Source organism: Lissotriton vulgaris, chromosome 5 (genome assembly GCF_964263255.1).
Source record: "Lissotriton vulgaris chromosome 5, aLisVul1.2, whole genome shotgun sequence".
NCBI lineage: Eukaryota > Metazoa > Chordata > Amphibia > Caudata > Salamandridae > Lissotriton > Lissotriton vulgaris.
This window is the reverse complement of record NC_141693.1, coordinates 1,530,234,242-1,530,256,189: the sequence shown is the minus strand read 5'-3', so window position 1 is coordinate 1,530,256,189 and position 21,948 is coordinate 1,530,234,242. Positions and strand designations below refer to the sequence as shown.

The 21,948-nt window shown below is 43.1% G+C and overlaps 1 protein-coding gene across 2 annotated transcripts in view; it reads left to right on the top strand.

Annotated features, from left to right (window-relative positions):
* LOC147712937 (cytosolic phospholipase A2 gamma-like) overlaps positions 1–21,948 on the top strand; it is a 722,719-nt gene that overhangs the window by 107,656 nt on the left and 593,115 nt on the right. The window contains exons 3-5 of one of the 2 annotated variants that reach the window (XM_086923601.1): positions 998–1,020; positions 1,107–1,218; positions 3,986–4,128. In XM_086923601.1, coding sequence (XP_086779727.1) covers positions 998–1,020; positions 1,107–1,218; positions 3,986–4,128 — 278 coding nt within the window. The remainder of the gene's footprint in view (positions 1–997; positions 1,021–1,106; positions 1,219–3,985; positions 4,129–21,948) is intronic. The other variant, XM_086923600.1, reaches the window with a different exon arrangement.

The window sequence follows — 21,948 nt, the reverse complement described above, 5'->3', positions numbered from 1 at the left end:
GGTGATCTCCTTTTAGCTAGGTACTGGACAGTACCTACAATATGCAAAAATATTGCAGGTGACCAAGGAGATGTGGCCAACATTTCCAGAGGAACCACCGGTAACAAGAACTCTAGAGGTGATGCTATATATGGTGCAAGGACCGGCATATGATAACCCACCTCTACAAACTGATCGCCGAGGATCTACCAAGGAAAACACTCCCAGTGTAGGCAAGATGGAAAGAAGGGACAGGTGAATACGTAACAGACAAAGACTGGGGTAGGATTCATGAAGGGGTAAAACAAGGGTGCTCCAATGCCCGCTTTAAATTAATACATTATAATTATGTCCATCAAGTCTATCTCACTCTGAAAATTCTCAGCAAGATTTACCCAGAGCGTTCCAATGTGTGCCCCAGATGCCGAGAACCAACCAGAGGCCGACTTCCTTCATGTGGTATGGACATGTCCACCAGTGGGTGCGTTCTGGGCGGAAGTACTACAAAAAATAAGGGTTGCCTCTGGTTGTGAGCTCCACAAAGAGGTGAAGACATAATCGCAAAGAGACACATTGAAATTGAAATGCAAAAGCCGATACCTTTGAAGCTTGACTGGTGGCTGAAAGACATGTGTGCATGGGCAATATAGCAAATGAGTGCTAGAGGTGAACGTTTCTATAGTATTTCCTTTTTTCAAATAACTAAACAAACCTGCTTTTACATGCAGAGACCTCCAGATTTGAGGACAGAAGCCTCTTCTGTGATATACTTTTTTAAACCATTAGGTAATCCAGCCCTAGGTGACATCGGTCCTCTGACTATGAACCACATCATTTTATAGCTCATTTGACAAAAATGTGGTTCACTGCAATTTGTATTTCCCTCCACCGGTGCCTTGTGTTTTTTAATCCACATCGTTTTGGTCTGAAGTTTATATGTGCTGAGTGAATCTAACTATTGAAAATGCAGGGATACAGGAGAAAATTCAAGGCTAATAATTTTTTGTACTTTTTCTAGGAATCTACAAAGGTTGGATCATGGTAATTAAAGTTTTTTTTTTCTTCTCAAAGTTCTTGTTCGTGTTGTACCATATGAGATGTTTACCTCTGCACTTTGTGTCCATCAGTGGCCCCATTCGTTGGTCAAAGGAACTATCTGAAGGCGAGAAAGCTGCTACGGAAGGGAGAAAGAAGTTAATCGCGGAGTGTCTTGGAAGACATTTCATTAAGTGTGATGCGGTAATTGCCCTATGAATCTCTTCTTCAAAGCAACCAGACAAAAAGAAACATAGAAAGGGTGTGATGTTGAATTAAATGTGGACTGGTGAAAAAGTATGAGATATGGTTACATATTAAGATATCTGCGAGTTAGAGTGATACTTATGGTAGTGCTGGGATTAGGTTATTTTGAGGGTTTGAGATGAGGGTAAGGACTGAAGGGTTCAGTTATGATTAAGATCAGAGTCATATCTAAGGATTAGGCTAAATGTTAGACCGTGAGAAAAAATGTATAGTTCGTAAAATTCATTATTTATGCCACTACATTTCTGTAATTCACATAAAATACACGCTAGATACTTCTATTTACCTCTGTTTGTATCTATACATTTGTGCCCCAAACCTGTAACAGTCTATATATCATGAAATAATGTTCTATGAACACTTGATAGCAATTGGGAACATTAGAATACATTCGCATATATTTTAGAAAACACTACCTCCTACAAATCAATTAGAGATAAGAGAAGTATCATGCAAAAAGGAAACCTAGGAGATGGTAAAAAAGAAAAAGCATATATGAATATTTACTATATTGTAGGTGATCTTATTGAACCAGTCGTTCTGGTACAATTGCTTTCTCTATCGAAAACGTGTTTATTTGAATGCAACTAATGTTGACCCCATTTGACAAATTAGCATGACACATGAAGGTTTTCGAAATAGGTGTTTGGTCAACTTAAATGGTTTATGCAAAAAACGATTCAGATTGTTCAAGTGGTTAAAATATTTTTAAAATGTAGAGGGTAGCATGAGTTTCCTATTCAAAATACCATGTGGCCATATTTGGGCTGACTGAGAGCATCATATCATTGTAGAAGGCAAAACACAGCCCAGAGGATCCAAAAATACCTATTCAAAAGAAAAGATAACCCAGATCTTCTGCTATGCAAAATTTGCAAAGTCTAATTTACCTGGTTATCAATGTAGATGGTATTTTGCTTATTTTTTAAAAGTGACATTTTCAGACTTGTGTTACTGAGCAATGTCTAATGAGGTTTTAAAAGAAAGCCACTCTATGCAATTCTCCGCCTGGAACTATGGCTATTGAACCAACATCTGCAGAATCTAAAGCCCCCTCCCTAATTACTCTCCTCAGTCATAAAATGGCAAGCATGTAACATTAGTCCTGTCTAGGAACTGGACAGGCAATAATACGCCCAAAGATCCCGGAAGAAGAGGGGATACCAAGGTGAATGAACCCCATCCTCCCCAATGCTATAGGGCTTGTCCATAGGATGAAGGACTGGTAACTGAAGTCATTGTTTCTCACAAAGTAACTTTAGGTTTGCTGACCCGGCAATTGTGTTTATGAGTGAAATTATTTTGGTCCTACTAATGCCCCTCTTACATCTAGATAGCATGATCTGAGGTTGGGCTGTGTTTTTCTTCTCTTTCAGTGTGTAACTTATTGGGTATGTGGTACCTTTTATGATCCACAGAATGTTACCTACCCTGTCTAATCTTCTTTTGTGAGGGTGGAATAGGTGGGAAAGGTGTAAAATGCCCTGGTGTGCAGCATCCTTCACACTTATGACTTCTCTGACAGAGAGGGCAGTGAAGGTATGAATAAGTCCATGTGAAGGCCTATGCTACACATCAAGGGACACAAAATGAATTGCTCTTAAAGGCCTGCCTTCCACCCAGAAAATAGATGGAAAATAAGACTCCCCAATATAAGAGTTGAATAAGCGACTATCTATCAGGCCTTTACTCTGTATCACTGTGAAGCTGCACAAGGGCATTGATTCTTTTTCTGTCATTCCAAGCCCCTGTTGTAGACTAAATCTGGGAATCTAGCTATGGTCTTTCACTGCACTTTATTGCTCCTGACTTTATTACAAAGGATGCTAGTTGATGATGCTGGTGGCAGCACATGGCTGCCACCACAGTTTGGTTATTTCAGTAAAATACCCAATGTTTCCTAATATCTCATGAGTATTCTCTCTAAACCAAATCATATCTACTTGTTCTCAAATGTTCCACTTAAGGTATACATCCGTCAACCAGAGCTGGCTGGACACTGCTTATGGCCATTACAAATGAGATATCTAAGATACTCAATTTCCTGTATGCATGAATTATGAATCACTACTTGCTGTCCTGTGCAAGGAGCCCAAGGCTGAAGTCGACAAGCTGCAGCAAGGCAACTAGGATCCAGTGATTTGAGTAGGGCCTTGGTCCCAGCTGAACATGGCACATGATACCAGCGATCCAGTTTTACAGATTCTGACCCAAGGCTCTGAGTATAAAAGCTGCCCAACGTAATCAGTTGGGTACAGTTTGAGATCACGCTCTAGTGGTGGTTTTACATTTAACTGCCTAATCCAGGTCCTTGTGTTATCCTTTTTTTTCAGTGCAGGCTCCCTGAAAGTGTGTAGCCATGGGCAAAACCCACCAGCAACTAACCAGAGTGAGTGGGAATTCAAACTCCTGGCCATTGAAACTTTTGTCCTCAGCCTTTTAATGATGTCTGTTTAATTCATGCCTGTCAATCTCAAAATGAGCATGGTCACATTTGGGGTGCTAAACAAACCACACCCTTTCAGTGAGTCATGTGAATTTTAAACTTTGTCTCTGGGGAATATGAGGTGAAGCGAGAGCACATCTTACATGAGTGGTTCTGTTGCAATAAGAAATTTGCACTGCCATCATCCTCATCATTTGGAAAGGCAAATTACAATAAGAATATGGTCTCCATGATAATCACTCAGCTTATTATTTACAGGAGACGGTTCCTTGTGTAGCTCTATTGGGATCTGGTGGAGCACTACGTGCAATGATTGCGCTCATGGGAACACTATCTGAACTTGGCAAAGAAGATCTACTGGACTCCATCATGTATCTCTGTGGAGTTTCTGGCTCAACATGGTAAGCCCTGATGAAAGCTCTGGTAAACATGAAGGCATTGATTTCTCTATGTGGAATCTCATGTGTCCATTTGTCTTCTAAGGGGGTCTGGATCACAAACCTTCCGTTTTTTTTAAAGATCTGTTGATTGCTTTTCTTTTCGGTACATGTAAATAACCATACAAGGTAAACAATGAATAGTGATTATCAACATTGGGATTCCAATTGCAATCATTCTACTCTTTCTCAACTTGGGTACATCACATCTTTCAATAGGCAATTGGATTAGCACTTGCTGCAGATCCTTCCGCAATAGTTAATAATAAACATAATTATTTTTTAGAGAACAACTTAGCTCCACAATTTCTGATGCTGTCGTTCTTCACATTAGATATTGTCCACTGGTGTACAGGCATGTGGTCTAGGGGGGTGAGTGTCCATAGTTTTGGTGGTAGGGCCTTAACCTCATTGGATGGGTTTATTTCAGGGTTTTCAGAGACCCCTAGTGTGAGTCTTCATTCATCTGTGATTGGCTACTTCCTACAGCCACTATGTTCTTCTTGCTTTAATGCTATATATTTACTCTGTGCTCATTGCGAAATGCCTCTCCTCCATCTCACAATATGTGGCAGCTAACCTGCTTTCCAGTGCATAGCTATACACCTCTTCACTAGTGTTATTGCCTGTGTTAAAAATCTGAGGCTGGCTCTCCCTGTTATCTCTGAGTATGTAAGCCCCAGTAAACAAACCTCAGGGTTGCAGTGTATTGCCCTTCCCAGCACCTTGCCTAAGTGTTCAGCAGCCTCATTCCATAATTCATCTATTGTCTCACACCCCCAAACCATGTGCATAAACTTAGCTTCTGTGAGAACATATCTGGGGCAGCTGTGTATCGTCCCAGTGGCTATTTCGGTGAATCTTTTGGGTGTTAAATATGTCATATGCAAATAATTAAACTGTATATATTGGAGCATTGCATTCCCTGATGACTTCCTTGTATTTCCCAGAGCCCTGCCTCATTACTTATCTTTGAGTTCTTAATGCATACTTGCTTCCCACTTGGCTCGCAGGGGGTGCCTGGGTTTTTTAAACGTGTGTTGCAGTATTACATAACCCAAGACTGCTCACATTACCCATTGCGAAGAGGAGTTGTAGTGTTGAGTGGCATTTTAAGCTCAGAGTGAATTTTCATGATCCATGCCCTTATATAGTTACAATTCATGCTGCCCTTATATAGGCATAGAAATCCAGCCCTTATTTAGGCATAGCCCATGCTACCCAAATACATGCATGACTACTTCCACCCGTACCAAACGTTGCAACGATTTCTTGGAAAACCAGCTTAAGCAGTTAGGCAACTTCCCCTTGCTTGAATATGGATTTGTCCAAGAACTCAGTTACTTTACAAAGAACAACTATTCCCTAGGGGTTCTTTCATGGCGTTCATATTCCCGACTTTACGTCAAACTACGGCATTCCTAAACACCTTCAAGGTATAAATATACCTTCACTTGTTCTAGCAAGATATGGTGGTTCGGAGCAGTTCGACTATCTACTTGCTCTATGCTGCTCGCTACAGCAAGTGCCGAAGGAAGCCGACTCCCCAGCTGATGCACTGATCAAGAGTCTGCCTTTCTACTGCCGAGAATCCAGCTCCAGTGTTTCCGGCTCCCCTTGCGGGGTGTTGGGAGATCGAGTCCCGAGACAGAGATACCAGACCTCCTTCATTCTGACCAAGGTATGGAGCTGATTAGAACCTAGAGAAACCTTTGGTAGATTATTGGCAAAAACAACTGAACCTATGCTAAACAATTCTTACTTCTGCCCTCGTACTAGACTTAGGTTAGGTACATTGGGGTAGGTGTATTTTAGAAGCACCAGTTGAGTATTTTAGTCAATGTTATTTACGTATGTCTTTTTATATGGCTTAGAAACCATACAATGCTCTTACAGTATTATTTTATAATACTATTCTCGCTGTATGCATTATACTTTGCAGACTGCATAACAACTGTAGCAGTTCACTTCTCTTGCATGAGAAAGAAGACTGTTCAAAAAACCCATTTTATTGAAAACGCCTGTCTCTATTTCTCTGCAAATCTGTTGAAACAAAGCATGCACGATTGACTGAGTTGAATACTTATCTATTGTTTCCGCGACTCTGAGAGATATATTCTTATTCTTGAGAAACAAAGTTGTCATGTTTATGCGCTTGTCAGGGACTAATCCGTTCTTGTGTATTCGAGAAAGTTTCTAGTGACCTCTGAGTTAGCTGGCACACACAAAATTAAGTTTTGTATTTTCGATAGAGACCTAGTTGACCTCAGTCCTTCGTCTAATCTATAGGATATATTATTCCATTGCGCAGAGCCTATTGAGAATATAGGAACTACACTACAGTAGTGGATCATGTTGGCTCCATACGGCCCCACATTTCTACTACTATTTCTTCAAGTTTACCATAAAGGAGAAAATTGGTAGCTGGGAGCTCTAGCTTGTATGCCATTACCGTACTAGCAAGAAATTTCCCATTTTTGTAACACTCTCCTATGGTGAATTCATCCAGCCATTCCTGTCTTTGTGGTATGTACACTGGGTCTTCAGGCCCTGTCAGTAATAGGTCTTTAAGTGGTTTTATAGGTGCGTACAGTTTCACCTCTCTGGTTCTATGACTACTTATCCACCAGCATTTGAATGCTATGGCTCCTATCTGAAGTAGTTTCTGCCCTCTCCTAATGCCGCTGAGCAGCAGAAGGTCCGGGGCCAGTGTTCCATTCCACATGGCCACTAGGTCTGTCAAGTTCCTACCCTAATCCATTTAGCTATCCATTGTAGCTGGGCAACTAGATAATGGGCTTTGAAGTCCGGGATACCCAGTCTCCATCTGTTAGTGACTTCAATATTTTCCAGGCCTACCCTATGTCTCTCTGTTCCCCATACAAAGTATTGGAGCAGCCTATCCAGATCTAGGAACCAGTCCAGCCTCACCCAGATCAGCAAGTATACAGAATAATGTAATAATCCGGGGAGTATGATAATTTTTCTCAGTGCCACTCATCAAGTCAAGGATAGGGGTGGGATCTTCCAAAACTCTATGCTTCCTTGTATGGTTCATCGCAGAGTGTAGGTTACCTTCTCTCAGATGGTCATCAGTATGGTACACTTGTATTCCTAGGTATCAAAGTGTAATTGCACTAGCCAATGTCCTTGATTGCTAGTTCAATGCTGTCTTCCAGTAAGGGTGTTGACTTATTCAGATCTTTCTGTCCATCTTGAAAGTATTATATCATGTCATCCACATAGCGGAAGGTGGAATGAGTGCCATCTACCAGTTATATTCACCGCCATGTGGCCTTTCTAACCAATGCAGCAAATGGTTCCTCTACTAGTGCGAAAAGCATGAGTGCTAATGGGCAGCCTGTTTTTTGCCCTGGAGAACTGACTCTAGGTATTGCCAGCTCAGCATATTGAACACCATTTTCCAAGTCTATTGAAGGCCATTGGTATCTTTCACTCTTCCGGGGTTTCTCTCAAAATATGAAAAAGTCTTTGGATATTTTTGGTGGTGCCAGGACGTCAGCATAGGTTTTGTAAACTTTGTCTTGTATTCCATCCAGACTTGGTGTCCAACCTGTCACCAAATCTTCTATTTCATTTTTAATGTCCATTTCCATGATTGGCTCACATAACCTGTCCCTTTGTTCAGCTGTCACTTGTGTCAATCTACAGCGGACCAATAAGTCTGCAATTTACATGTCTGTTACTACTGTTCATTCCCATAGAAGGTCAAATAATATTCATAAAACACTCTGTCATAATGGGAGGTCTTCGTACTGCCATGTTTGTCTGTTATCTGCATGATGGGTTCTCCCCAAGTTTTGGAACTGGTGAGCCTCCTTGTGTTGCACTGTTAGGTACGTTTTGAAATTCAGGCATCTGAGCTGTTCCACGTGGGTCACTTGTTTATTCCTCTCAGTGCCCAACAGTGCCTTACTTTCACGGTGTGAGACTACTTCTCACGCTAGTTTTTGTAGGCTATAGTGTAGACAATCCGTTATCGGTCTAGTATTTCATGAACCCCTACTACCACCTTTATGCACTATCCCCTAACCACCACCTTAAATGATTCCCACTCCACCCCAGTGGAAGAGGCTGCACCTTAATTTTCTTCAAAATAATCATTTATAGCTTGCCATAGTTCCTCTCTAAATGCAACAACTTGCAACATTGCAGCCTGTTAGCGCCATGTAGGCACCGGAAGGTGGGACATACCCGACTGCACATGCACAAGGAGTTGTGATCTGAGACTGTCTTGCCAAAGTACTCCACTTAGGTAACCATTGGAGCCAAGGGTATTGATACTTAAACCCTGTCCATTCATACACGTAAGTCATGTGGTGCTGAATAAAAGGAATATTCCTGTGTCTGTGCATTACTTATCCACCATACAGCTCTAAGTTTCAATCATAAAATCCTTTTTGCAAATGCTTGCACCATTCTTGTCAACTGAGTCGTCGGCAACGGCGAATATAAGTGGTCTTTGGCAAAGCTCAACATGCAATTAATGTCTACTCCTTGTAAAATAGAGGGATTCGGTTTCATGTCAGGTCAAAATTGGTCGGTTGGTCTATATTGGGGTTGTACACATAACCGAAGTGCTCTTTTCTTCCATCCAATTTGGAGGATACCAGCACGTATCTGCCCTCTGGGTATCTATCTATGTTAACTATATTATCGGCCTGGAATGGTACCTCTGGCTTAATCCATATCAGTGCCTCTCTTGCATATGAAGAGTAACTGCTGGCATATATCTGTCTTCTTCATCGTCTCCAAAGTTTTATAACTTGATGTGCTGTCAAGTGTCTTATGGAAAAATATTATTTGGGCTTCCTGTCTCCTCAAATATGCCTGGACCTTTTATTGTTAAATAGCAGACCCCAAACCTATACATTCCTTACCACAAATGTGTAGTTAGGCTTATTGTGAATTGTTTCTCTGTCCCCCACAGTCCTTCAGGCAGTTCCCAGTAGTGTTCCTAGAGGCTGAGTGTGTATTTGCCCCTAGACTGCCTGGGGTAGTCACACAATTTTGTTTGACCAGTAGATTGTGGTTCTACAAATTTGATAAACTTCCCACAACCCCCAAATCCCCAGGACCATCTGCAACTTCCACCCATCCATGACAAATATTTCTCTAAAGCTACACTAGTTGCAGAGAAGAGGGATGTAGACTTCACATTTGTGTGATCCTCTTGACCTGGCCCAGCCCAGCATTCATTACATCTTGCCTTGTGGCTCCTCCATTAGCCTTTTCAGCGGTAGGCCCCCAACTCTGTGTGGTCATGAAATTACTGTGGCTCCCTCATAATGAACCCCTTGGATCATTCTCTCATGTTATTGAAATGTCCTCAAAGCTTACAGAGTAAATTGGGTCTGCTATAGATTGTCTGTAGTAGGCTGTGTGAGATCGGGAGGCGCACAGTCTTCGAGGAAGTCTTGTTCGTATCTTGAGTCACCTCCTGATGCCTCCAGGGACGACTTGTCTCCTGTTGTGCTTCTGTCTCTGATCACCATTGCCGCCACAATGGCATCTTCCCAGATTTTGGCTTTATGTACCTTGATGGGGGGGCTTAGTTCATTTTCAACATTACCTTTGTGCTCATTTTTGCTTGGGCTTACATGTATACTTTGCTTCATTATCAGCTTTGTAGGCCTCCAACCAGTCCAGATCTTCTGACCCTTCCATGAAAAATGTGGTTATGCCATCTAGAATTATTTTCAATTTTGCCAAGTATCGTTAAGTGTCTTGAATGCCATTTTCATGTGATGCTCATTTCACAGCTGGGAAAGTCATCCTTTGCCTTTGCATAGCTGTAATATAGTCTGGAAATATGGACACCTTTTGATTCTCAATCAAGAGCAGACGTGCATATCTCGCTTTCCACAAGATTATGTCCAGGTCCTTAAAGTCTAGCCCCCACTGGTCATGGTGGCGCTCCCTAAGAAGGCCAAAAGTCAGTGAAGCCTGTGCACTCTGTCTAGTGTAAATAATTTTGTCCGGTCACCTCCTCTGTCATGCTTCCTGAAGTTAGTCTGTTCGTTTCATTGTTTTTAAACTCTGCATTGCTGTGACTTTCTTTAGAGGGAATTTAGGGGGTGGTTAGAGGGTTCTTGGGGATTTTCACAGCCTGCACTTCGTTTACTTTTACTTGGCAATTGTTCTGTTATTATTTGGTGCTTCATGTCACCTTGTTCGAAATTAAAAAAAAAAATCGATACTTTCTGGAGTGTACCTCTCTGGGGCTGCTCTCCTGGGGGTTTTCCGTGACAGCGGCCATCTTGGACGAGACCCGCGTTACGAGCGGTCAGCGTCCTAGATGTTTCACGCTGCCCGCCAGCTTCAGCCACACCTCTTGAGTCGATGCCGACCCGGAAGCGCAGCGGACGCGCCGATGGTCTAAGGCAAGCCCGCCTGCGCCCATCCGCGCTAAGTCAGCACTCAGGGCAAGTCACTTTGCTCGGCGTGCCACGGGCAGCCAAGGCAAAAGCTCTATCCACATTACTAATGAGGGTCTAAATCCCCTCAAACCCCCGGCTTGTCCTTCCCACAGAGTGTGGTCCTGTGGACCTTCCAATGATTTTGCCTGTGCCGAGTGTGCCTTCCAATTCGCGTCTGAACCTCAGACTACGGTTTTCTCTGTGAATAATTCTAGGGAGGGAACCATCAGCGCCTGCCTTATCAATGCTCGTCATTGTGGAGGCACCTTGTTGATGTCTCCGGCCTCATCATTGATAATGATCTGGACATGCTGTTTGTTACGGAAACGTGGTTGGATGCCTACTCCAATCCGATAGCTGCTCTGGCCACTTCTGCTGGTTTCAAAGTACATCAGCTTGATCGCCAGCCAGGCAGGGGTGGTGGCCTCGCCATTTGGCTCAGGGACAGCTGGATCTTGCTCAGCGAGTCCTCCTCCCTTTTGGGTGACTGTGAGGTTCTCAATTTCAGCATTCAATTCTCCGCCCATTTCTCGCTTGGGCCTCCTTGGTCTACCGACCGCCCGGATCGCCCAAGAGCTTTTTGGACTCTTGTGGTGATGCCCTGGCAGAGCGCGTTTTGTGCTTCTCCAGGTACATCTTTCTTGTCGATGTTAATATCCATCTTGACAAAGCTGAGGCATTGGATTCCTCTACCCTGCTTGATGCTTTCTATCTGGCGAATCTCTCTCAAAAAGTCCTGTTTCCCACCCATCTTGGAGGGCACACCTTAGATATTATAGGGGTTAACTTCCCTATATTGGTGAAGAGACCAAGACCGGTTGCTTGGTCCGACCACTTCCCCATCTTTTTTTCTTGGGACTTGCTGAACTCCCCTCGCCTTGCTCGCTGCCATCGCCCCACAGCCTTTAGGAGACAGGACTTAGGGGCTCTCAGGGTTTCACTGAGTGCATCTCGTCCCTCCCTTCTTGGGGAGCTTGAGGACAACGTAGCCCAGTTTGCTAATTGGATCACAGGTTCGGTAGCATCGCTGCCTGCCCCGTATCAGTCCAAGCTGAGGAGAGATTCCCCCTCCAAGCCCTGGTTCTCTCCTAGGCTTAGGACTCTGAAACACGAGTGCAAAATAGCCGTGAGAACCTGGCGTGCCCAGGGTTACTGCTCTGCTGACAAGATGGATCTCAGGGCAAAACAAAGGCTTTACTATACAGCTCTTGGAGAAGCCAAGGGACACTATTATGCCACTCGTATTAGGCGTGCCAACAACAACTCAAAGGAGATCTTCTCCATTGTTCAAAGCTTCCTGGCTCGTAGCGCTCAGGTGGCTACCACTCCCGTCTCAGAGACCTGGTGCAATTTCCTGGTGGCCTTCTTCAAGGATAAAATATCTAGTATCCAAGCTTCGCTTTCCATCTCCCCTAGCTCCAGGGGGTGGTGTATTTTCCACCTATCAGTAGGGTTGAGCCACTTTCTACCTTTTCAGATTTTGGGCTAGTTGACTCTGCTAGCTCCCACAAAATTCTGATGGCCCTTAAGTTCGGCTCACCCAACGATCCCTGTGCCGCTAGGCTTCTCTCTGACCTGGCTGACACCATTAATACGGAGGTGAACCTCCTGATTAATAAATCACTCTGGACTGCCTCTGTGCCCTCGTCCTGGAAACATGCCCGGATCCTTCTGCTGCTTAAGAAGCCATCTTTGGACCCTTCTGCGCCTGAGAACTATCGCCCTATTACGCTGCTACCAAGTTTGGCGAAAGTTTGCGAGAAGGCTGTCACTTTCCAACTTACAAATTTCCATATTTCACAGGTTTTAATGTTACAAACCCAGAAAGTTTTTACTTTAAAAATGTGAATAAGACAGGCATGAAAAGTATATTGACAAATACTAAACACATTTATTCTGATGCCTTTTATGCTCAATTGTCCACCTTAGGCTTTGACTTTTGGAAAGACAACATTGAGACAAAAACTGTTTGGGGCACAAATGACTGGCTGGTACAAGGTTTAGAAGCATTGTTCAGAGCCTGCATCATCCCAGAACAAATGATGTTCCTAAATGACACTGTTCAACAGACATCTTGTCTTGGCATTGCTAAGATAAAACATTTAAACAAACCGTCCATACCTAAGCCCACACCTGATAGAAATGTAACTTCAGATGAGGAGGTAGACGTAAATTATATTTTACAACAGAACAGAACACATCCTGAATGGAAAAAAATGGTTAATCTGGCCCACAGACACTAATAACTGTCAGGATAGATTCCTGAACAAGACATAAGGGTTCACAGTAACTCGGCCACATCCAATATATATCCAAAGACAACATCCAGGGATAATACCAACTTACAGTGTAGGAAAACTGTGGCTTGAATGGCTACAATAATCCACACTTCCAGAAATAAGACAACACTTATCTTTGCTTAAAGATGGCGTTGATTTACGAGAATTCTTAATGGGACCTCGTAATCCACATCATAAACGTTTCATATTCGCCGGTATATACACTGCTTAAAATGAAGCCTGGAAAGTCTCGCAAATGGAAACAGCTGAAAGAATAAGAGAAATTGATCGTATTCATTTAGAGAAATCACTCTCTGTAGTTGACAATGGGTTAACAACTCTGTCGTCCAGAATTTATTCTTTGGACAGCATTGTATCATCTGCCATAGACATAATTGAACAGGACTTGCTAATGCTACAACATGGCCAGTCTCAATTAAGTTCTATAATGCTATTAGGCTGGATGTTGCAAAACCTTCATTCTGGCTTACAGCTAGATTCATCATTGTCCCGTTTTGCGAGTCCTTAATAGCGATTATTAAGGAATCGCTAGTAAGGACTTGCAAAACGGGATTCATGTAGAAATCGCTAAAACAATTGCGATTCCTACAGCTTCCTTATTTGCGATTAGCAAATTGCTAATCGCAAATAAGGAATGACTCCCCATTCATTCCTATGGGCCTAAAGGCCTAAAGGCCCATAGGAATGAATGGGGAGTCATTCCTTATTTGCGATTAGCAATTTGCTAATCGCAAATAAGGATGCGATTTCAAGGGTGCCAGGGGTGTCCAAAGGACACCCTGTAGCACACCTGAAATGTAATTTTAGACTGATGTTGCGCACACACATGTCCAAAGGACATGTGTGTGTGTGTAACATACAACTTAGAAAAATGCACTAAAGTGCATTTTTCTAAGTTTTCGCTATTTACCACAAAGTCAGACTTCGCGGTAAATAGCGGCCAAAAATAGCGATTTAGCAATTTTTAAATGCTTCTGGAATTGCATTTAAGGAATCTCTAATTGAGATTCCTTAAATGCAATTATTCGCAAATATGCTATTTCTAAAAATGCGATTTTTGCATTTGGGATGATGAATCCCAAATGCAAAAATAGCGCTCGCAAAGGGCCAGATTCTCAGAATCTGGCCCTTTGCGAGACGTTTTCGGCTTGATGAATCTGGCCGTATGTGCCTTGGCGCCTAATCAACAATACGTCACTGTTTACTGTATTTAACCTTACAGATAAACAAATCTTGTTGGCACAGAGGGGGGCAGACTATACGGTGCTGAGCATTGAAAAACTGGAGAGATTACCATTGACCGTTTCTGAGAAACCATCAGTTGAATGGATAATACATGGCACCATCAAGATAACAGTGATGACTTTCCAGTTTCAGTATTGCTTAAAACATATACCAGCAGGCCTGTATGAAAGGTTGGGTAAAGAATACAAGTCGACCTGGGATTTACCATACACACACAAATGTTGGTGGGGGAAAGGAAGTATTTCTTAGTGGCAAAAATTGTGAAAACTCACTAAGCGGTACACTATTGTGTCATGGTATTAACTTACACAGAGCCTGCAAAGGTTCTTCCAATAACCTTTCTTGCCATCTGCAGGGTTTGCCCCCAGCGGTGATAGATCCATTTTTCAGGCAGCTTTCCAATGGTAGCTACGTTATGTTAAAAGATCACAGCTGTGTGGAATGATGCCAGGAATAAGCTATCTCATTACTGTGTCAGCCAGGGTCACTTGCTGTATGCAAGTATTGTTTCCTAAAACCAAGACAGATGGGGAGTCGCCACTGTGGCCTTCACTGAACATCTCTTCTATACGAATTGATACTTTAAGCAGATTGAAAGCCATTATTTTGCAAAAAACTGTGCCACTGACCTCGTCCAGAGAGACATACGATCTGCAAGTTGCAAGGTCCTCTGCAGAGATACATGCATTATTATCAACACTCTGCCCAATACATTTCGTAGAAATGTTAGGTCGTATCTTTAACATGTCTGATACCAGCGGTATTGCACATGTATTTAAGACGATTTTTTCGGGACAGTTAGCACCCTTTGAAGCAGTCCTGGGCATTTTTCCTAACTTCGTCCACTCTGTGTTCAGCGGCCTGCCTCTAATTTTGGGACTCGTAGCTGGGATCTTATTTTTATTCCTCCTGCTCCGTTATGGCAAATCCGGCCACCAGCGATATCAAAGCCAGCATGGAAAATGCGCTCCAAGACATGAGGAATCGTGAGAGAATAACACAGATCCTTGGCTTGGCTCGTTTGAGAGATCTGAATAGCACATGGTCCTGTCATTCAAACCAATTAGGCAAGATTGCATCTTACCTGTTCTACGATGCCTGCCTTGTGGAGAGGAATGCATGTTATATGTCTGTCTAACACTTTCATCGGTTATGCTAACGGATGCTGACGCATTACTGGGTCCGGTAATGGCTCACGTGTTGTGTTGTCTCCAGCGGCTACCAATCCTGATGACGGCATTCATTGAGATCTCACCGTCAAATCCAAATGGAGGTGAGATACGCAGACCAGCAGGCACACAGGTACCATCTGCTATGAACATTGCTAACGCAGCTGACGCTGACGGAGATGCTTCGCATCTTTGCACAATTGACCTTCTTAATGAAGTAGTCGAACTTTCATCTACTGTGGTAGATGATTTCTTTGCCTGCCTTGATGACTTAATGTTATCTCCTTACACCGAGAATAACTTTTGAAATTAGCACACAGCGTTCTTTTGAACTCTAAAATTCGACCTTCACTTTTTTCAGAACAAAAGCTACCAAGTTTAGAACTCTATTTTTTCAACAGATTTATTTGACTTTTTCCAGAAAAACAAAAGGAACTTTGGCACAAAAAGTAATCTGCTTAAAGTAGAATTATTCTTAGAGAATAAGAATTCCTTGAACACTTCCTAGAAACAATATTAGCCTAATTCTAAAAAAAAAACAGTTTGTATATTCTGCTATGGGATGGTCTCGACCTTTTTCTTCTGTAACTAAGAGCCATTTTATAAATGTAATTTTCTTGATTCATTTAGTTAGCATTGCTAATATCATATCATATGCTTACAATGAAATGAAGTCATTTTCCTTAAATGTGTACTGTACAAAATGCTCAATTTTTCATGTACAACCATTTCAAATGTATTTTATATGATTTTTGGGGGTTGTAAACACATGCTCTAGATTATATGTTTTAGTGCTTGAACTTTAGATGAACATGATAATGTGGAGTGGGTATTATGTATCATTTTAGGACCCTATTGTAAGTTTCCTGATTCATGCCCTTACATAGGTATAGAACACCATATCCTTATATAGGCATAGCAATCATAACCATATTTAGGCATAGCTCATACAGTCCAAATACTGCAGGGCTACTTCCGCTAGTTCCGAAAATCCACAACGATTTATTGGAATACTCAGCTTCAGCAGCCGGGGACTTCCCCTTGCTTGAATATTGATCTGTCCAAGAACTCATGGAGTTTTCAAAGAACTGAGACTCTTTGATGACGTTATTATGTCCAACTGTACGTCAAAGTAGGCACCTTCAAGGTATAAATATGCCCACACTCGCCCAAACAAACACACGGTGGTTTGGAGCAGTTCGATTATCTACTTGCCCAACGCGCCCTGCTACAGCAAGTGCCGAAGGGAGCCGACTCTCCAGCAGACGCACTGAGAGAGACGCTGTCTTTTCTCCTGCCGAGAAATCCAGCTCCAGTCTTCCCAAGGTTCCCTTCCGGGTTGTTGGGAAATCGAGTCCCGAGACCAGCCTTCTCCATTCTAAACTAAGGGATGGAGCTAATTAGACCCTTAGAGAAATCTTGAGCATATTCTTGGCAAAAGAATACTACATTTATGCTACACCTCACTTACTTCCTCCCTTGTACTAAGCTTGGTTAGGTACACCGGGGTAGGCGTATTTTAGAAGCACCTGTTGAGTACTTTTAGCCTCTGTTATTTATGTATGTATTTCTATATGGTTTAGGAAAAATACAATGCTCTTACAGTAATATTTTATTCTACTATTTATACTGTACGCATTATATTTTACAAACTGTGCTACAATTGTAGCAGTTAATTTCTTATGCTTAAGAAAGAAGACTGTTCAATAAAACCTTTTTTTGAAAATGCCCGTCTTTCTACTTTCTCTGCACCTCTAGTGAATCGAAGCATGCACGATTGATTGACTGAGTGAAATATCTATCTATTGTTTCCACGACTCTGAAGATGCGTTTTATCTTGGGAAAACAAAGTTGTCATGTTTATGCGGTTGTCAGAGACTAATCCCTTCTTGTGAATTTGAGAAAGTTTCTAGTGACCTCTGAGCTAGCTGGCACACACAATTAAGTCTAGTATTTCGATGTAGTTGAGTACTTTTAGTCTTTGTTATTTATGTATGTATTTTATGGCTTAGAAACCATACCATGATTTTGCAGTTTTATATTATAATACTCTTCTTGCTGTACGCAGTATACTTTGCAACCTGCATAACGATTGTAGCAGTTCACTTTACTTGCAAGAGAAAGAAGACTGTTCAATAAATCCTTTTATTGAAAACGCCTGTCTCTCTATTTCTCTGCACCTCTGATGAAACGAAGCATGCACGATTGACTAGGTGAAATATCTATTGTTTCCGCAACTCTAGAGATACTTCTTATTTTTAGGAAACAAAGTTGTCATGTTTATGCGGTTATCAGAAACTAAGCCCTTCTTGTTTTTTCGAGAAAGTTTCTAGTGACCTCTGACCTAGCTGGCACTCACAATTAAGTCTAATATATTTGATAGAGACCTAGTCGGCATAAGTCCCACGTCAGATCTATAGGATATTTTATTCCAATGCGCAGAGCCTATTGGGAATATAGGAACTACACTACACCTATGTAGATGAATACCCAGGTATTTGCTGGTTTCAGCATTCCAAGGCAGGGGATAGTCTAAGGTTACATTTTGCGTGCAGTCAGTGAGGGGACGAGCTCAGACTTAGCCCAGTCTAATATGTGAAGGCTAGAAAGGCCCCTAAACCAAAAGATTGTATAGATTAAAGGGGGTGAGATTGCCAGAGGGGCGACTAACAAATAAAAGTATGTTGTCCGCATACACAGGCATCAACAGGGGACCAGGAGTGAATTACATGCTATGATGCATATGTTTCTGTGGCAAACTATGGGGTCCATGGAAAAATATAAAGGATCGAGGGCATCCCTGTCTGGTCCACCCGGCTACTGGGAAAGGGTCAGTAAGAATGCCATTCACTCACAAGAGAGCGTCTCAGCAAGGAGCATTATCAGGGACATGTAGTAGTGAGGGAGGCTCAGTTTGTACATTCTTGCTTCCAAAAAGTACCCTTCCAATGAATCGAATGCCTTTTTGTCGTCTAAAAGGGCTACCACTGCAGGGATCTCGGGGGAGATCCTATTTAACACTGCAAAAATAATCTGCAGGTTTAGTGAGGTGGCTGTGTGGGTGGCGAAGCCCGTCTGAATGGGTGATAGTATTTGTTCCAGTCGGTACATCAGTCAGAATCTTTTACCGGCTTCCCTAAGAATGTGACAACAGCCTCTTGCAATGAGGGCAAGAAGTAGGTGTGGTACTTGTACGCTTTTTGGAATGCACCAGTGAGACTGTCAAGCCAGAGGCCTCGAACCCATTGAGATCATCAATGGCTTGTACAATTTCTTCACAGGTGACTGGTTTACTTAAAAACAGTCATTGGTCATCGGTGATCCATACAATCTTGATCTTAGTGAGGTAGGCTGCAATAGTGGGCGAGTCTCCTGAGGTGTGGGAAAAGTATATTTGTTCATGATAGTGTAGAAGTTCAGTCATTAAGCCTGCATTATCTGAAATCTGCGTGCCCTTGGCAGATTGTGGCTTAGTGATGTACCCACTGAGATTATTTGGATGAACAAGCTCACCAGGTTACGGCCGGAGTGTTACCCTTCTCTGTAAGGTCTGAAGTGGTGCATTTCCCCAGATAGGCTGTCTCTCTGTTTGTTTGCCGGGTCATGAAAGTAGCACTGAGTGTCAGTGCAACTGAAGAGTTCTGTGGAGTGGAGTCCTCATGGTTGATGTCTTGCAGCTCTATGTCTATATAAGCCAGTTCGGCGAGTATGTCCTGCAACACTCCTGCATGTTTGGAGATGCACAACCCATGAATATAGGATTTAAGAGCCTCCCTTAGGGCAGCCTGTATGAAGACCTAGACACTACTAAGAGTGAAGTGCGCAATGATGTAGTCATGCAGTTCTGACTAAAAGACTGCATCATGTAGGGCATTACTCAGGAATCACCAGGTGCTTTCTAGACCACCTCCATATGACACACGCAGCACTAGTCTCACCGGAGAATGATTTGACGGTGTATGTGGCATATGCCCCACATCAGTTGTCCAATGAGCAGTGTCCACAAAAAGAACCCTGTAGTCAAGCCTTGTCCATATTTCATCGGTTGCCGAATGGAGGGGTGACTTAGGCGCAAGGTGTAGAGGAGGACGTACATTTCTGTGGCGTCACAGAGGACCTGTTGAGCTCATACCTTACTGCTTGCATGCATACTAGTGGAGTCTGCTGAGGGGCCCTGATCTCTGTTGACGCCCCCACCAGTTGAAATAAGATCTACCTCAACTTGATACATCAATGTGTTAAGGTCTTGGTAGAACTTCAGTCAGAGCACAGACATTTATCAGCAGGACCAGTTTTGTCAGCCAAGACACATGACATATGAAATATCGGGCACTGGTGACAATGAAACTGGCTGTGTATGCAAAAGGCATACTTTTATCTTTGAGTATGCAAACGCCCTTGAGTAAGAACTGTTAAAAGAAAATAATTGTGTCCCCCAGGGGGATATAAATGTGTGAGCTCTGTGGCAGGAGATGTGTTTCTTGGAAAAAAGCTATTTTGACACCATGATGTGTTAGATATAAAATAGCCAGTTTTCCCTGACATGGGTTGTTAAGGCCACAGATGTTCCAACTTAGCAGGGTGAGTCCTGCCATCCTCTCCTGCTGTGTTGTCATCAGAGAGTTTAGGGTGGGAATAGTTGTGCAGTAATAGGTTGAAATGCGATGCATACAAGAAGGGCAACAAAAAAAACTAACATTATGCTCAAAGATACCTAAGGGTGAACGTGCGCTTTACAAATACACGTTATGTTATGCTATAATCGTACAAAATCAAAATGCCCCCACACACACACACTAGACAATAAAACAACCTGCAAATCGAGAGAACAATCAAGGAAAAAACAAACATCCCTTCCATCTGCAATACAGTATATACCTCAGGTGAGAGGTAACACACGGCCAATGGGGCCCTAGTAACGCATGATACCTGGCAAAAAACATGAAAGAAGCATTAACACAGGTCACGGTGAAATAGATGATGACATCTAGAGCAATGTGCCTGAACAAATAACAATGATAACAGGGGCAGCATAGGAGTATCCCACTGCAAATCAGTCTACAGTTGTCTTAGTTGACAGGGGAGAAATGGATTTATCCGTGCGTGGTTGTGCAGTAGTAATGGCAACTGGGGCAGGTGGTGGGGAATCTTCCTGAATGTTCCTTTGGGATGCAGAGTTATTCATATTATGCCGTATTCAAAAGTCTGCTCCTCTGCTGAAGTGTCAAAGAAGCGAGGTTAACTGTTAACCTCAACCCGCAGACAAACAGGATGCAACATGGTGTGCTTGAAGCCCATATTTACGGATGTCGTTCTTCACATCCTGGTGTTTGCGCTGTGCCTCCTGAACCGCCATGGTGAAATGAGGGAAGAGAGAGCTAGTGGAGCCCTGGTATTGTAATGGGCCTTGTTCACGGCCCAGTCGAAGTGGAGTGTCTCTGAAGTTAAGCAGGTAAGAGCGGATTGTGTGTGGGGGAGCACCTGGTGGTGGTCTTGGGCTCCACCACAAAGGTTGAGCTAAAATGATGATGATCAAAAGGGCCTTAACTCCATGCGCGCTAGCGGAATTCTGCTCCTGCGCTGAGTTTTCGTAAATCGCATGTTACGTGACGAGCTGAGCTCGTCATCAGCGTGCCAGGAGGCTACGCCATGACGAGCCCAGCTCGTCATCAGCGTCGAAGGGGTTAAAGGAACTGCTCGAATTCAGCTGAGCTCCCCATCTCTGGATTCTGCAATACCCTTATTCTGAACGATATTCCCGCAGGAGCACGTTTTGATGTTTTAGCTGCTATAGTCTTAAGTCTTTGCTCCATTCTCTTGTCTGGAGATACACTCTTCGGCACCATCCATTCTAGTGGCCTGCCAGGCCAGGCTTTCACTCATATGATCGAGTCGATTGGTAAGAGCATCAAAGCAAGCATCGATTGAACAAAACCCAGCGTGGAGTTCAGCCTTAACAGAGGCAATTCCATTCACTGGATCTGGTCCAGCGTCTGTGTCCAATATTCATCTGTGTCTGAGTGTGATCTCTGGTGCCAGGTGGGTCTGGGTTACTCGAAGAGCAGTTCACATTGTTTGTGATCTCCACAATAAATCAGGAAGGTTAAGGATCCGGTATGGAGGTGAACTGGTAAGTAGCAAGGCAGCACATGGGATGTAGCACCAACCAAGAGTGTAGATGACTGTCTCTTATCCTCGGTCTAGGCTTGGTTGTAGTATTTATCTGGGAACATGGAGTGCTAGCTAGTGCTCAAGGTGTAAAAGTGCTGTCAGACGAGGTCAATGGAATAGGCATGTCGCAGGAGTCCTGACGAGAGGTAGCACAATGGACTGCTGGGTGTCTTAGCATCGTGCCCCCCCGCGCCCCCAACAGGTATGGGTGAGGAGGAGCCTGGAGCATCCAACAGCAGCTTGTGATGACCTATGTGGGTGCTGTAGTATAGCAGTTTTAAGTGTATGAAGCTTACCACAACCTGCTATACCACAGCGCAGCCAGAGGATAGTGCCCAGTCAAGTGGATTATACCACTCACGCAGGGATGGCAAATGGTGGTGCTGTGTCATGCCAGTCAGATCAAGTGGTCCAGTCTGTGCCGTGTTGCATAGGGGTGCAGCTGGTGAATATTAAGTT